Here is a 16,104-nt window from a genome sequence, read left to right as displayed (position 1 = left end):
AAATTGCTTGGGGGTCCCCGGACTCCAGTAGTGATTCAGTGGGGGTCCTCAGGAGTCAAGAGTTTGGGAACCACGGATACAGAACATAGTCCTGAGAGCACGATTGAAAATGAAAACTAGATATAGTGTATGGTATAAACTATGCACCAAAAAGTGTGATACAAGATGAACCGGGGCGTGAAATATAATATGCAATACATTGTGCGCAATGACAGATTCATTGGAGAGCGCGAGATAGCACAGGCACTAGCGCGTGCTATGCGATATGCGTCTTGGAGTGTAATATGCACAGGGCAGTGTTGTGTAACCTAACTAGTCTCTAAAGTTGTAATATAAAATATGTGCTGGGGAGTGTAACGTTGCATATGCACTGTGACAAAGATATGGATCCCAAATTGTAATATGTATGGCAAAGCGCTGTGCGTTATAACATAGGCAGCGAGGAAGACGCGTTAGATGGGGCAATATAACCCGTTCGAAGGCAAGTGTGGCATGACATTCATGGGGTGGGGTTACAGTGCACATGGGCTAGAGAGTGTCATAGCATACGCACTAGCTGGTGGAATACAACACAGAGGTGTGTGGTACTCGGCAGGCACTGGTGGGTGTAACACAGCATTGGGCTCAGCCAGAAGTGCGCTGTGACTCAAGTGAGGTTCGTCTCCTTTCCAGAAAGTAAAATAAAAAGTATTACACATCCGTCGGTGGATGTGTTTTATTAACCGTGAGGGGGTTTCTTACATAGTTTGTCGAATTTTTGTCCAATCCCCTTTGAATGGCTTGGTGTGCGTGTGTATTAAATGTGCCCATCAATAGCTGCCCATGTTTGTATAAATAAACATAAAGGGTGTCTACTTGGAGAGTACCCACCGGCGGCGGCGCCGGGATTAGGCACGGTAGGGAGTCAGACACGTCAGAGCGTCACTAGCGGTGTAAATACATTCCACGTGGATTCATTGTATGCATAGTCGCCTTTTAATGAGTATCACGCAAATTGTCATGGTGATAGGTACATACGGTTTGTCCAGCATGTCCTAGGTGTTTCTATAAATATATTTTATTTAAAAATAATAAAAAACAAAGGCCGGCCCCGGGGGATGGGGTCCCCGGGGCCATAAGTGGCCTGAGGAGGGGGGCAACGCAGCCCCACTCCTAAAGAATTTAAAAAAAAGAAAAAAAAAAAAAAAGCGGCCATGCCCCAGTGGTTGGGGTCCCCGGGGCCGGTTAAGGCCTTGGGAGGGGGGCCAGCCAGCCCCCTTCCAAATTTAAAAAAAATTAGGGGCAGGCCCTGTGGGATGGGGTCCCCAGGGCCAATAAATTAGAAGGGGGGGGGCCACACAGCCCTCCTTCTTAAAAAAAAAATTAAGACCGGCATCGCGCCGGAGGCCACGCCCCCTCCTTGCAGCATTCTGCAAACGCGCCCCCTGGCCAGTTGTAAGCAGGGAAATTTATTCCCCTTCAATACTGAGGGTCCCTGAGGGCCAACTAGCCCAAGAGGTATCTCTAGTATGCGCCAGGGAGCTGCGTTGCAGACAGGTGTTCTGAGGCCACACCTCTCTGCAACGCAGCTCTGTGGCGCTTACTGGAGGTACCTAGTGGGCTAGTTTGACCCTAGGGACCCTTAGGATTCAAGGGGACTTAATCTCTCAACTTAGAACAGCCACAGGGCGCGTTTACACAGTGGTGAAGGGAGGGGACGGGGCCTGAGGTGACGTGTGCAAACATGCCCTGTGGCGCGTTTTAAGAGGTAGTTTTAATCCCCCTGCCCTATTATATACTAGGGGCTTACAGAGGAGGTCATGCTAATCACAGGGGGACCCCAACGCATAGTGTTCCCTAGTGTATGTAGGTGTTTTCACTGTATTCTGATTGTCTTTTAACATAGTACTGGCTCTAGGACTGGTTAGTCAGACTCCGTTACCACCAGTATCCGTCTGAAAAAGTTGAGGGTATAGGATGATTTTGCAACAAGGCTTCTTTCTGCTCTTCTGTTTGTTCTTTGTGCACGTTATCCTTCTTCCTGCACTTTTCTTCGTCTTTGAGGACTTCTGTTGCTTCTTTCTGCATTTCTTTTTTTTCCTCGGTGTGCTTTTTCTTCTTTCTTCACATGTTCTATCACTGTAGGCATAGTTAGAAATTAGCATTTAAAAAAACCTTTGAAATTCACTGAAAAAAAACATAAGTTTCAGGGGCGTTCTAGTTAGCTGGACTTTTCACTCGTACAAAACCATTGAAATTCCCCCGTTATAGTTAGTTCAGCTAACTATAACTCACGCGCCCGCAATGCACTGCTGAGGACGTCACATATTACATCACTCATGACATGGTCAGTGACATCACTCATGACATCACTGATAACATCCTCCTTGTGATAGAGTGGCAGACCTCCTCTCACCCTAATATAACCTTTGATACACACATTCAAAAATAGAAACTAAAATTTTCAAAACAATGGCCATACCAATACAACAACCTATTCAGTAATGCTAATATCCACATACACATCCACTCATTCACCAACAGTCCTATACAGTCACTCATACATGTACTCATCATATGTACTCATACACCTATACATCCTGTTACACAACGCCACTCATCCATAGTTACTCACACACATTGTCACTCATGCTAATAAAGAATCAAACATACATTTACTTGCATATAGTTATACACACACCACCACACTTACTTCTACAGAAACTTACACATACTTAGTCTTTCAAACAATCACTTATAGAAACCTACTTATTCATACAGGAACTCTTCCAATCTCTCAATCTCACATATACTCACCAATAGTCACATATACTAGTTTACAACATATGTAGTTACTCATAAAGACACTATTGAGACAGTCATTCCCTAACTAACACACCCATGCCAACACTCATCCACCCATACAGTCCTGCACACATGCGGTCTTCAACACATACAAACAGTGAGTCACTCATTCATGCATCTATGCACTATGTAATACCCCCCACCGAACCATACAGACACTCATACTGATACTCAAAAAACCAACTAATAACCTATATAGGCACTAATGTAGCTACTCACCAACCCATGCAGCCACTTCTACACAAAGTGAGAGACTGATACAGATATTTACATATTTAAACATTACTCACTAAGCCATGTATTCACTAAGATCCACTTAATCAGTCAGTTACACAATCAATTTTTCAAAAACAAATCCATTTAGACACTTATATACCCATTTATTCTTCCATCGACCTTGAGATATTCATATATAAAACATTTAATTTTCAGAAAAACACACATTCACTGGATGATCTCATCAGTGATGTAATATGTGACGTCATCAGCAGTGCATTGCGGGCGCGCGAGTTATAGTTAGCTGAACTAACTATAACGCCCCTGAAACCTATGGTTTTTTCACTGAATATATCCATCCCAAGGCACACACCATTCACAGGAAGAGAGCGAGAGATCCCAAGGCACACACCATTCACAGGGAGCGAGAGAAAGAGAGAGAGACTGTTCATAGGTCAATAGGCTTAGTGGTCCCTCCTTAGACCGCCTGGTCTCATTTTGTAACCTCCCATGGCGACCCCCTGATGTGTGTTGTTACTCAGTAGGCTTTAATTACTACCTCCGAGCACTATTTTTTCAAATAGCTTTGTCCTGCCTGCTGTTGCAGGCAGTACACCCTCTCTCCTAAAATTTTGTAATTTTTTTTAAAGTACAAACACATTTGCAATGCAATAGGTCTCACATTTGGAAGAGTTTAAGCTATTGGCATTGTAAATTACAAATTCCAATGCCTTTTATTTATGTGTGTTAAAAGCAACACAAATAAAAGGCACTGTCATTTACAACGCCAATAGCTCAAATTCTCGTAAATGCGAGACCTATTGCATTTTAAATGCTTGTTTAAATTATCGTCAAGGAAAATTCGGCCCGATCAGCAATGTCTGCTACCCAAGCTAAATTATTTCTCTAATGAGCTAAAAACACAAATCAAAAATAAAAATCTTTGGACAACAATTTCTTCTTTTTTTACGGCGGGAGATCAGGGAGCCAGGATTAAAATGCATGCATTGAATGCTGTATTTAGTTTTCCGAAAACTCCCACTTTAATGGCAGGGGATAATTTAAAAGTGTTTGAATCTACTTCATTTCAACAATGGTGAACATGATATAAGCAGCCACATGATGGAGGGCAATTTTGTTAAAAAAGTTTTTTTAAAGTGTATAAAAAAATAAACGTGAACTGAGGTAAAAAAGTGAGTTAGGAATGTGATTAAAGCAGGTACAGAAAGGAAAGACTGCCAGTTAGTGTGCTTCCTTCCGTTTTGAGAGATCTATGCCAAATGTTGATCTTATTAGCTGCCCTATATCAAAAGAATGGCAAAGACAAATTGCAAGAACCTAGGAAAAATTCCTCTGACTCGCAAGATGAGAGTAGCGAGGGGACTTCGACAAAAACTGGAAACAAAGGCAAATGAGGAGAGGGGCACAAGAAAGGCAAGAACCAGCTTTATTGTGCAAGCTGCATTAGTTTAGTAGAACCATGCCAAGTGCTCATGCATATCAGAAAAGGGTATGCAGGTAGAACAAAGGGTGTGTCCAAAGCCAACTAGAGAACAAATATAAAGGTTTCTCAACAACCCATATTAAGCATTACAAATAGTAGACGACCTGACTACAAAGTGGAGAGACAAACTAAGGATTTGGCATACATAAAAACTGATATGTGGCAAAGCAAATGTACCAAACAGCATTCTTGTTGCTCTCACCTTCAGCTGGATCAGCATCCCTTCACAACACACACGGCCAGAGCACCACAAGTTGTAAATATGCTCATTTTCCTGATTTAGTTTCCCTGTGCTCACAGGTTCCTTGTTCGTACCATCGTCCCCTAAAATGGGTAGACAAGTTGAGATACTGACAACTGTAAAGGTACACAATATTTGGCAAGGTCTTCCATTATAAATGCAGATCACTTATAGTCCTCTCCCTTTAATTAACTGCAAGTCTAACAGTCTTTTTGATCCCAGAAACTTAAATGAGTCTTGCATAAGTCAGGTGACAATCCTTTGCTAGCCAGGGTGTGATTGCGTTCTTCAAAAGAAAGCTGGCCGATTTTTTAATACATCAGAATCACTGACTTGGAGACACCAATGCCAAAAAAGAGGAACACAAGCATGAAAGTTTTTAGTGGGCATTTGGAAGCATTTACAATGCCTACCCTGACAGATTTATTAAATGTGTAGTTTAGTAAGGATCAGAGTTCGGTAATGTGAAAGTAAAAGGAGTTCAAACCTGCTAAAGACTTTCATAGAGCATTTTGCGGAGTCTGTGCAATGGTTTTCAACAAATGGTCACAAGCCAGATAAAAAGCCTTGATGAGACTGACACGGTGAATACTGTGCTAAGGCGGCTCCATGAAAAGCCTTAATATAATGTTGTGCACATAAAGGTGTTGTATGTTTAAGCTAAATGGTGCTAAGCTGTACGATATTGTTGTGGTATGTCGGGGGAGTTGTTGAACTGGTTAGCGGTTTGCCAGTTTAATGACTTTGGTGCATGGTGCGTATGGGAAGGGTCAGGGTATCGGTTTAGTGTTCTCCGTTTATTAAAGGGATGTCAATATACAATTGGAAAGGTAAATATTTTGCCATAGGTGATGCAGGTTTGAAAATACTTTAGAACTTTTACAGTTACCCAATAACAATGCCTATGCGGTGTATTCTGTAAAGCTGAAGAGATTTGAGCACATGAACTAATAATTAACTTAAGTTATGCCGTGAGGCACTAGATAATCCTGCTTATGTGAAGACCTTCAACTGTAAAGTCAACCAAACTTACCAACAAGTGCAAAGTTACTTTCCAACAGCTCTCTGTGCATGTTGAACCATGCCTGTGCCAGCCTGTTGTTTTTGTTCTTCCCAATCATATAGTTCATAATGTAAGCTAGAAGGCCTGTCACCATCAGTATCTCCATGTAGTAACTCTCCCAGCTGTTCTGCAGATGTGCTGGAACCTGGGGAAAACATGGGTATTCATTTTTTACATAGAGATATCTGCAATAAGATCATAAGACTGGAAATGCAAAGCATCAAACAAGAGTGTCTAGTATCTAGGATGTCCGTATGGAGCAAACCCATCCTAGGAGTTGCACTTTAAGCTTTGCTGCAGTTGGGGCGGGATAACAGACTTCAGCATCTTATGGTCAAAAGTAGGAAAAGGAAATACTGTTTGTTGTAAGACCACCATGAACTCCACAGTGCTTTAACATCCAAATGGACTCTAAATTAAATAAAGACCCTCATTGGGACGTTGTTAATATTAAAGATTAGGCACGATTGGTGTAATGCACTCCCTTAGCTTAAGAGCCATAACGTAAGTTTGTGCTGAAACCTGTGCAACTCGTTTAAATAGAAGCTATGCACTGATAAGAGCCACGGAACAGCTGAGGTACTGACAGGAAAGATCATAAGTCTTCAATCATTTCCCAATACAATAGTAACAAACCTACCATTGAGATCGCAGTGTTTGCAACAGAAGCCAAAATCGGAGAAACGCCATGGTTTTGCCCAAGCACTACCTCAGTATTACAATATTGCTCAAAGTTATAGCATGGTCTACAAACATTCAACATGTGACCCCCTACTAAAAGAACTCCATGTTCATATACCTACCCAGGAACCCCAATCATCAATATCAACCTTCTCAATAGGGCCAACAATCACAAGTCTGCTAAAGTAGAAAACCACCATTTAAAAATAATTGCTTTCAGTGGTTGTTTCACATGTTGTTACAGCGGTGTCCTTTTTTCTGTGTTTACATGAAGTTGGATAAGCATCAGCAGGAGTTCCTTGCCTTTTGCATAATTGTTTTAAGACTGACGGTTGTACCTACATCAACAATTGTGATAGGGTCCTTGTTTTTTCCTGGAACGGAATCTAGTTTGTCATCATAGCCTTCAAACTCCTCATCATCGTAGGGTTCACTTTCAGTATCGCCTTCCTAAAAGATAAAATGCAAAAATCATCAGAAACTTGGAATAGCCAAACAGTGCGTGAGCCAGTTTACAAGATAAACTTGCTGTTTTGTATTTAGTTCCTATTATGGAAAAAGTGACGCAGATGCTATCAGCTATGCCATAAAGTGTAGCCATAATCTGACTAGAATGGTACAGATGACAGAAAAAGTAAGGCACGAACAAGACTTTTTTTTTTTTTTAAAGAAGGTTTTATTCTGATTCTAGGATAGAACATATATTCATGTAGACTAGCATGGAGCCTCTTCTAAACTGGCCACGTGGTTTAAAACACAGAGGATAGGGATAATGCTTCAAGATGTACATGCCAAAAAAAAGAGTTGCAAATGTGTGCTTAATTATTTCGGGTATTTCTATCAGAAACCTGCAGATAATCTACTTGAATTCATAGCGTGAAAAAAAGAACTTAAAATGTCAGCTACAATAAGCAGATAATTGGCGGAAAAGATGCACTATTAATTAAATGAGATAGTGAGCGTAGAGTATCTCCTGCACCCTTGGAGGTAAAATTCAGTTTACAACTTCCTTAACTAATGAAAGGATCTTTCAAACAGCCCCCAGCCTACTTTGAGAAGAAGGATGTAACAGTATTTCCTTCGAGAGGAATTAAAGGACAAGTTAGGTACCTGAAATATTGTACTAGGACATCTGTAACGTACGCTATTAATAGGGCTGCCATATTTACATAAACGTGAGAAAAAGGATCATACTCTACTCTTAAAACAAGTCCTCAAATGCTAGGCGAATGTTGATTAGTTTCATAGCATCACTTGAAGATATGGAAATACCAGTAACCAATACTTCTGCATGTCTACAGCAATGTTATATTTGCCTGTATGCAGGAGAGGACGAGGAGGAAATACAGCACGTTCTGTTACATTTCACTGGAGCTAAAACACAAGGTCTCATTTAGAGGCCTACTGAAAATATTGTACTGCACATTTTTCTGTAAATGAACATATTGATAAAAGTCGTAAAACAATGTGTGATAGGATAATTTTACATAAGTATTGTGATAAAAATGCAGCATTGCATCATAATTTTACAGCTTTTTACCACTACTAAAATGATGGCTGCAACTTCAAGCTAAACAAAACAAACACAAAAAGATACAATAAAGGCCACGTTGCAGGGGTACTTTCCTCCTCACAGACCTTTAAATAAGAGCTAAAGAGGTTACAACAGCAATGGATTAGGGGGGGGGGGGGGGGGGGGGGGAGGAGAAACCGATCTGAATAAACGGACTGAGAAACAAAAGGGTTAAACTCCTGGTAGAATGCAATGGTGAAGGACAGGTACATTCCTGGTTGAAGTTATCTATTTATCCAAGCCCAAACCGGAGCCAACAGGACAAATTACCTGCCTTTCTAACCTGGTGATAATGTGAGTGAGTAGGACACTGGTATGAACATTAATGCCGATTAAACAAGATTGATTGTGGAAAAGATTTAATCATAGCAGATGCACACAAACCATAAAAGCACCACGTCAACCGAACCCGTTTAATGCTAGCAAAGAATTTTAAGAACCCTTCCGACAACCCAAGTAGGAGTAATGGCAGATTAAGATTATCCTATAGCGTACATGGATTCTTTATTTTAGGGTATGGTTTAATTTGGGCAACTTATAAAGCGCGAACAAATGCCCGAATGAGTCAAGGCGCTGAAGTAGTTAGTCTGCCTGGGGGTAGAGACACATTCCTATGCGATGATTTTACATAGATTATCTTGGAACAATGATAGTAAACAGTTATGATATTATATGCTTGCACAGCTGTCGAATAGGAAGCTTCAGATAAGAACACACTGATTAGCTTGGTTATCCTCCACCACCATACCTGTCCATCAGCATCTTCAAAATCTTCCTGATTTTCATCCAAGTCTTGACCCTCATTTTCGACTGTTGCCTCGTCATCCTCTTCAGTTGTTATAACCCTCTGAGCTGGTTCCGGGGTAACGTCTTCGGTGACATCTTCAAACTCAGCAAAGTCGTTGTCATCGTACTCCACAATGTCATCACCATCCTCAAACTCATCAAACTTTGCCTCGGACAGGCTGCTCAGAACCACGAGAAGAGCCAACACGAGGTATACTTTCTTCATTTTGCCTGAAATCAATGCAAACATTAAAATTGCCATTTGCACACATTAATGCTTCTCATTAATGATTTAAACGGACTGCATTTCTCCGGATAAGTAAGACAACTGAAAGAAGTTAGTTTTTGAAAGTTACATTTACAAGAACAAATTAGAAAATTAGTTTAATCTAGCATTTGGTATGCAACTATAGTCCACTAAACCAGATAATCATAAATAGAAAGGTGCCAAAACAAGTTCATTAATACATTTCACTGATAAAACTAGATAGTACCAACAAATGAATTCATTACTTATTCGAGGGCCCCTTTATTTTTTATAATTCAGCAGATTATCTAGACTGCCACGTCATCCTCCTTCGCACAGACATTTACGTTATCACATTGGGCTCTTTATAATCAACACCCCATGTTTCAAATGCTGCAATACATTTCTCTCATTAAAGTGCTCAACTGCTCCACTTGTAATATATAAAATCAATAAAATAATAAATGCATGAGGGAAAATGCCTTCTGCGTGAAAGAGGCTATGTGAAAGTGGGCTAAAATTGTTTCTCAGGCTAGGGAAATGCACAATTATGGATAGAAAGCTCAGGGACTTTTTGTTGGTCTTAAGAAATGGAATTATGACCATCCAACTTGCGTTTGAAGGCGGTCAGTTTCAGGATGATGGGATGGGAGAACAGGAAGTAGTACGATGGACACAATCAAAGTGTTATCTGATCTCATCTCTTCGAAGAATTTGGCTGAAAGAGTTGTATTTTCGATTCAGTGGGACACAAATTTCTCAAAATGGACAGACAACATTTAAGAGCTTTCAACAAAGCCCTTCTCTTTTTTTAGGTCTCGTCTGACCCAGCACATGCGCTGGTCTGGCGAGACTTATTGAGAGGGCTCCAAAAAGTGCTACCAGGCCAGCCTAGAGCTACAGTGCATGTGCGCGGGCGCTGCGCTTTATCACAATTACTTTCACTTCCGCTTTGATGTTTGATCGTGATCGCGATCACTTTAACTTTTGCAGCCGCACGGCCGCTTTGCATTGCCAATAGGTCTCGCTTTTGGGACCTTATAAGTATTTAGTTATGCAACTGTTGCATGGCTAAACACTTATAAGGTCCCAAAGGCGAGACCTATTGGCTATGCCAATGCTCGTTAGGACTACTGTGGTGAATGGTTTGTAGACTGCAGAGATGCGGTGCACAGTTTTTTTTCAAATTGGTTTGTATCGTTATGCGGTTTTGTGCCATTTCTTTTTTTTGTCTCCCCTATAGACCGCTTTAGATGTGCGCTGTCCAAAGACCTATAGTGCAAAATACATATTCTTAAAGTAGATTTCGATTGAGCCCACAGGTTTTAGGTCGAGCCTAGCGCAGCGCGCATGCGCTGCTCTGCGAGGTTTCTTGTGATTACTCTAAACTACTGTGTGGGTCTGACTTCCCACCACGCATTGGGTTGGTTGTTACCAGTGTCTTTTTGTTATCGTAGCCTGCTTGTTTTTCTCAGCCTGCGTATATTCTTATCTCTGTCTTGTTTGTTGTGAGTGCAAAACAATAAAGGAGTTTTTGTACATTAAATATCGATAGCTGTGCCTAGGTTTATCTGACTCCCTACGCGCTCCGCTGTTTTCCAGCACGTACCGCGTATTCCCACTTCTCAAACGCAAGTAGCCACTCTGCTTTGGGGTACTGCACTTCAGTTTTCCATTTGAATCATTGGACTCTTTGTCCCCGCGGACAAAACTTCAATTTTCAGTGTGCCCTATTTTTACCTCCGCTGTCTGGCCTGCGGCCGCAGTACCTTTATTTAATTATGTAACCTGAGTGAGTGGCTACACCAGCGAGCGTGGTCTCAAGCGCCCGTCCGCTTACTCACTTAACGTTGTGAAATACAATTCTTTTTGGGGAAAAGTCACTTCCTAGGAGGATTGCTGTTTATGTGCCATCTGGTTATTAATTAATTTGAGTAGGCACTGCAGCCCGACTCCTCGTGTTTTGGTTGAAAGTAAAACATGTTGTAGGGTCCTTGTAATCTTTATTTTCATTTGTGTTTTTGCTATTTGCGCTTCCTGGCTGTCTGAGATCAGACGGGGCTGTTAAACAAAGGATAGGAGTTTTAGTCAGAGGTGCCCTGCGGTGATGCACAGGGGCTTCCACTTGCCCACTTCCCGGAAGAGCCATGTGACCTGCATTTCTCTTTCACTGTGACCCACAGTACTTCTGTTGTTCAGGGCTGTGTGTTCTCCGTCTATCGAATGCAACTATTTATAGTCAACATGTTCCTCTAGTCTCCCATCCATCCTTGCCCCCAAGTGATGTGCATCTTATTTTCGAACGCTTGTTTACAGTGGTGGTTTCTCCACCAAGGATGGGGCAGTTGGTGTTGCATGGGTACTCTCTGATCGAGTTGTTGGGCAACTGGGGGTATCTGTATTCTTTTGGTGAGCTTTAAGCTCTGGTGGGGCTTCTGAGGAGATGTTGAAGGTGCTACTGGATTTTCCTGCCAATTGCCAATAGTGTTTGAGGGTCTGATCCTTTGAGACCCAGGCTGGTTCTCACTTCTTTACTTCCCCTAATTATCCAATTTACCGTTGCTCTAGGGTGCTGTGCCTATTGGTGTCAGCGCTTCTATGTTAAATAAATACACTTTTTTGAAATTTGAAGAGACTTCATCATATTTTCATTAATTAGCACAGAAGGAAGCCCATCCTTGGGTGCGTGTGACCGTTGACCAGTGGCACGTGAAGTAACAGTAGGTGTTGCAGCACCCTAAATACTTATAAGGTCCCAAAGGCGAGACCTATTGGCTATGTCAATGCTTGTTATTGGTTGGCTTTCTTGTATTCTCATTTTCAACTGCCTTCCTTCTTCCCCAGTCTGTCTCCTTGCTGGAGTACAGCCGTTTTACATTTTTTCCCCACAGCTCTATCCTTCCACTGCTTACAATCCAATTTTTTTTCCTCACCAGTTCCTCCTTTTCTCAGCCACTACCTGCTCCTCTGTTGCTTTTTATACCACTTGCCCGATCTCCACCCCATTTTTCCTGCTCCACTTCATACTTTATTTTTCGTCTTCATCTTTTTTTTATTTTTAAATATTCCAAACTGCAGATTACAATGTAATAACTTCCATTACCAGACCAAGAACCCCCCCCCCCCCCACGCCCTCAAACAGTTGTCAATATGTATTACAGGCAGTGGCAATTAACCAAATTAATTATCAATTAGAAAAATATATCAGGAAAGTAAAAACTTAAGGAGAAACCATAGAAAACAAAAATAGCCAAAAACCGGAGATGAATGGGAGAAGAAAAAGAGGGTAAGTTCAAACAAGTGGGGAGAGGGCACGGACGGAGTGGAGGACAGGGAGAGAAGGTGACAGAAGGCAGATAGAAGTAGATACATAACGAAAATATTACTACACATTACCAAACATTACTCCGCCACCTATACATTCAATGTGCTGAGCCACATGGTTAGCGGAGCCCACATCTCTAATCCCTTTTTTTCCCAGCCCTACCTTTTCTAGCATATATGGCTATCTCAAGTTTATAAGTGGCAAGCAATCAAGCCTGCCATTGAGCAAATGGAGGGTTTGGGTCCTTCCAATATGAGGCAATACAAATCCGAAGGATAGTCATAGCCAAAAACAGCAGGGCTCCCCCTGATTTTACATTAATCATCATTTAATCCTTGCATTACGGTAGCAGGCGTCAGTTGAATATCTTGTAGAAGAACTCTACTAATAAACGGTTGCACCTTTTCAAATAATGGGGCCAGTTTTAAGCATGTGGCAAACATGTGTACCGAGTGTGCACTGTACTCGGCACATCTCGGGCAGGTTGTTCTGCCGCCAATACCCCATTTGGCCACTCTGCTTGGTGTTCTGTATAAGAAAAAGCCTGTTTTAAAAAATTGAGCTTGCAGCTTCAATGACAACAGGTGCGTTTGTGCAAGACTTAAGGCGTGACAAAAGGTATTAGGTGGCACATTCAGTTTCTGCTGCCACTTTTCATCTGCTTTACTAATGTCATCCGGCCTCCGCTCATTCAGCATTATGTAGATGCTGCCAATCCGTGGTATACTGGGCTCTAGAATTTTATCTACAAGGACAAGCTTAGCAAACCCTGCTGGACCACCACTCTAGTTTGTTAGATATCCTATGATGGAGTAATACTGAAATAACTGATTATTGTCCAAGTTATACCGGGTTTTTAGAGTGCTGAAAGGTCAAATGCCTTCTGAGGTAATCACATTTCCCAATTTGGAAAAGCCAGCTTGATACCACTGTGGAAGACGTGCATTTTGAAAAATGAGTGGTAAATTATTATTGTTCCTGGTGGGAGTGTAGTGATTTAATTTGGCAAGTCCAAGTAGTTTACGTATATTAAAAAATACTCTATAAGCATTCATCAGTCTTAAATCTGACCCTTTTGAAGTAACAATAATCAAGCTGACACCAAAGACATCCCCTTACCCTTTCCCCTAGTAGTATTGTATAGGGAGACGGGAGGACTGAGGGGTTCTCAGTGGGAAAATCATGCAAACGCTCTGAACTATATTGCAGAACGGTAGCCCAATGATATAATTTTATGTTGGGGAGAGCCCACCCTCCTCTCTCTCTGGGTAATGACAGAAATGTAAAAGCTCTTCTAGGTTGTGCATAAGCCCAGATGAACTGAGAGAAAATTTGATCGAATATATGCAGCATTGCATTATTAAATTCCAACGGGATGGTCCTAAAGAAATATAATAATTTGGGAAAAAAAGTCATCTTTAAAATGTTGCATCTCCCTACTATTGCCAAGTGCAAGTTGTTAATTCTTCTAAGTGACTTTTTCATATATCGGCTGGTAGCGGGGTCAGATTTGCTTTAACAATTAGATGTAAATTAGAAACTATATTGACACGTAGGTATTTAGCCTTCTGAGTTACTCTTTCATCGTCCCAGCTTATATATTCGTTTAAAACAATCTGAGTTTTTGGCTTATTGAGGGCATAACTGGATATCTTCCCAAATTCTTGGGCCTCTTGTTCCATAGCCTTGATGGCCCTTTCGGGTTCTGGCGTTACTATGGCAAGATCATCAGCATAGGCCATGATCTTTGTGTCAGTGCCAAACCTACTCACCGCTACCATTTCAGGATTGAGTTCGATTTTTTTTAATCTAAGGGTCGATGTACCAAGCAAATAGCAGCGGGGAGCAAGGGCATCCTGGTCTTGTTCCGCGTGTTCTCTGCCTTGTTAGGTGGCCATTGATCGAAATTCTGGCAGTGGGGCCATGATATAGAGCCTGCAGAATCCTGGGGCCGAAACCATTCCACCTCATAACCCCCCCCCCCCCCCATAATTATTACCAGGAGACCCGATCAAACGCTCTTTCAGCGTCTAAAAGTATTAGTGCAAACGGGTCTCCTGTCACCATAGCGGCGTCAAATAGGGTGATGGGCCGACGAACATGTTCCGTGGTGCCCTTTTTTGGTATAAATTCGTGCTGACAGTTGGAAACCAAAACTCAATATTTTAAGACCATCTAGATGCAAGAATTTTAGAGAATATCTTAAGAGTCGGTGTTAATAAGGGTTATTGGTCTGTATGAGGACATTTCCAGAGAAGGTTTGTCTTTAAGAAATATTACTATTTTTGCCATGGACCAAGACTGAGATGGAGATGACCCATTAAATATGGAAGAAACTACATTTGTAAATAGGTCTTTTATTTGTTGCGAAAAGATTTTATAGAATTCAACTGGAATACTATCCTCTCCTGCAGCCTTACCATCAGGGAGGCTTGCTAAAGCAGTTGCGATTTCCTCCCAAGCTGGAGAGATTTCCATTAGGTCGCTACTCTCTATTAAGTTCAGCTACCGGAATAGCTTCTAGATAGTTATTAATTTCCGATTCTCTGAGCACTATAGGCCTAGTAATTTCTTCAGTATATAATTTCTCATTAAATTCTCTGAAAGCCTCCTCTATTCTTATAGGATCATTAGTTATCCCTTCAGAGTTTGTTTGAATTGAAGAAATTATATTATCTGTTGCCTGGTGGATATGGCCAATTGGTGGCCAATAAGTTCACTGCATTCATAAAGCCGGTCTCGGGACGAGGCCCATTTTGCAGCAGTTCTTTCGGCTAATATGGTCCCCATCTCTGCCTTAGCAACCGCAATGTTGGTCTCAGCTTCAATACTGGTTCCCAGCTGGACAGCCTGTATTCATTTTCTCTCAGCTTCTATCATTTGATTAAGTAAAAAAAATCAGCTTGTATTTTCTCCTTTTTGTTCCTTCTGATGGAAAATCAGAGCTTCTCCCCCCTTATACCTGCCTTAAGTGTACCCCACACAACCATTGCCGAGGCTGATCCTGAATTTATGTCTAAGAACTCATGTATCCAGCCTTTCATGTGTTCTCGATAACCATTATAGTATAGGAGGGCTTTTTCGAAGGTCCAATTAGAGCATGACCCACTATTTACCAATCCCTCTACATTGATAAGGGGGATGTGATCTGAAAGAAGTCGAGGAGCAATATCAATAGCGCCATCATGAGCCAAGGATGAAGATACTAAAAAAGTAGTCCAGCCGAGCAAATGACAAATGAGGCGCTGAGAAAAAAAGAAGAAGTATACCCATCCTGATTAGTTTTCAACTTTGCCCATACATCTTTAAACCATGAGTTCTGATCAAGTTTACCGCAGCCTGGAAAACTTTAGGTTTCCTACCCCTGCAAACCCAGGACCCGTCTGACTTCCAGGTACTAGGCAAATTTAAGTTTAAATCACCACATAGTATTCTAGGCAGTGGCCAGTGTACTAACTCCTCGTTTACTACATTAATTGCCCCAGGATGGTCAAGGTTGCTTCCATAAACAGAACAGATTGTAAAAACAAAGTTAGAGGGAAGAGAAGGAAGAGAGCATCCTGCTGTCACCCACCGCCCTAGAGAGTCAGCTTTTACCTGGTTAACAACTACGGGTAATCTTTT

General features: G+C 41.5%; 1 protein-coding gene across 3 annotated transcripts in view; it reads right to left on the bottom strand.

Annotated features, from left to right (window-relative positions):
- The window catches only part of LOC146871944 (PAT complex subunit CCDC47), a 636,305-nt gene that overhangs the window by 531,574 nt on the left and 88,627 nt on the right, over positions 1-16,104 (bottom strand). For all 3 annotated transcript variants that reach the window (XM_085652333.1, XM_085652350.1, XM_085652340.1), the window contains exons 2-5: positions 8,871-9,139; positions 6,892-6,999; positions 5,839-6,013; positions 4,767-4,888 (exon numbers count right to left, since the gene is read on the bottom strand). In XM_085652333.1, the coding sequence (XP_085508459.1) occupies positions 4,767-4,888; positions 5,839-6,013; positions 6,892-6,999; positions 8,871-9,134 (669 nt within the window). In that variant the 5' untranslated portion in view covers positions 9,135-9,139. The remainder of the gene's footprint in view (positions 1-4,766; positions 4,889-5,838; positions 6,014-6,891; positions 7,000-8,870; positions 9,140-16,104) is intronic.

The sequence above is a fragment of the Triturus cristatus genome, chromosome 1_1 (assembly GCF_964204655.1).
Source record: "Triturus cristatus chromosome 1_1, aTriCri1.1, whole genome shotgun sequence".
Lineage (NCBI taxonomy): Eukaryota > Metazoa > Chordata > Amphibia > Caudata > Salamandridae > Triturus > Triturus cristatus.
This window is presented reverse-complemented; position numbering and strand designations above follow the sequence as displayed.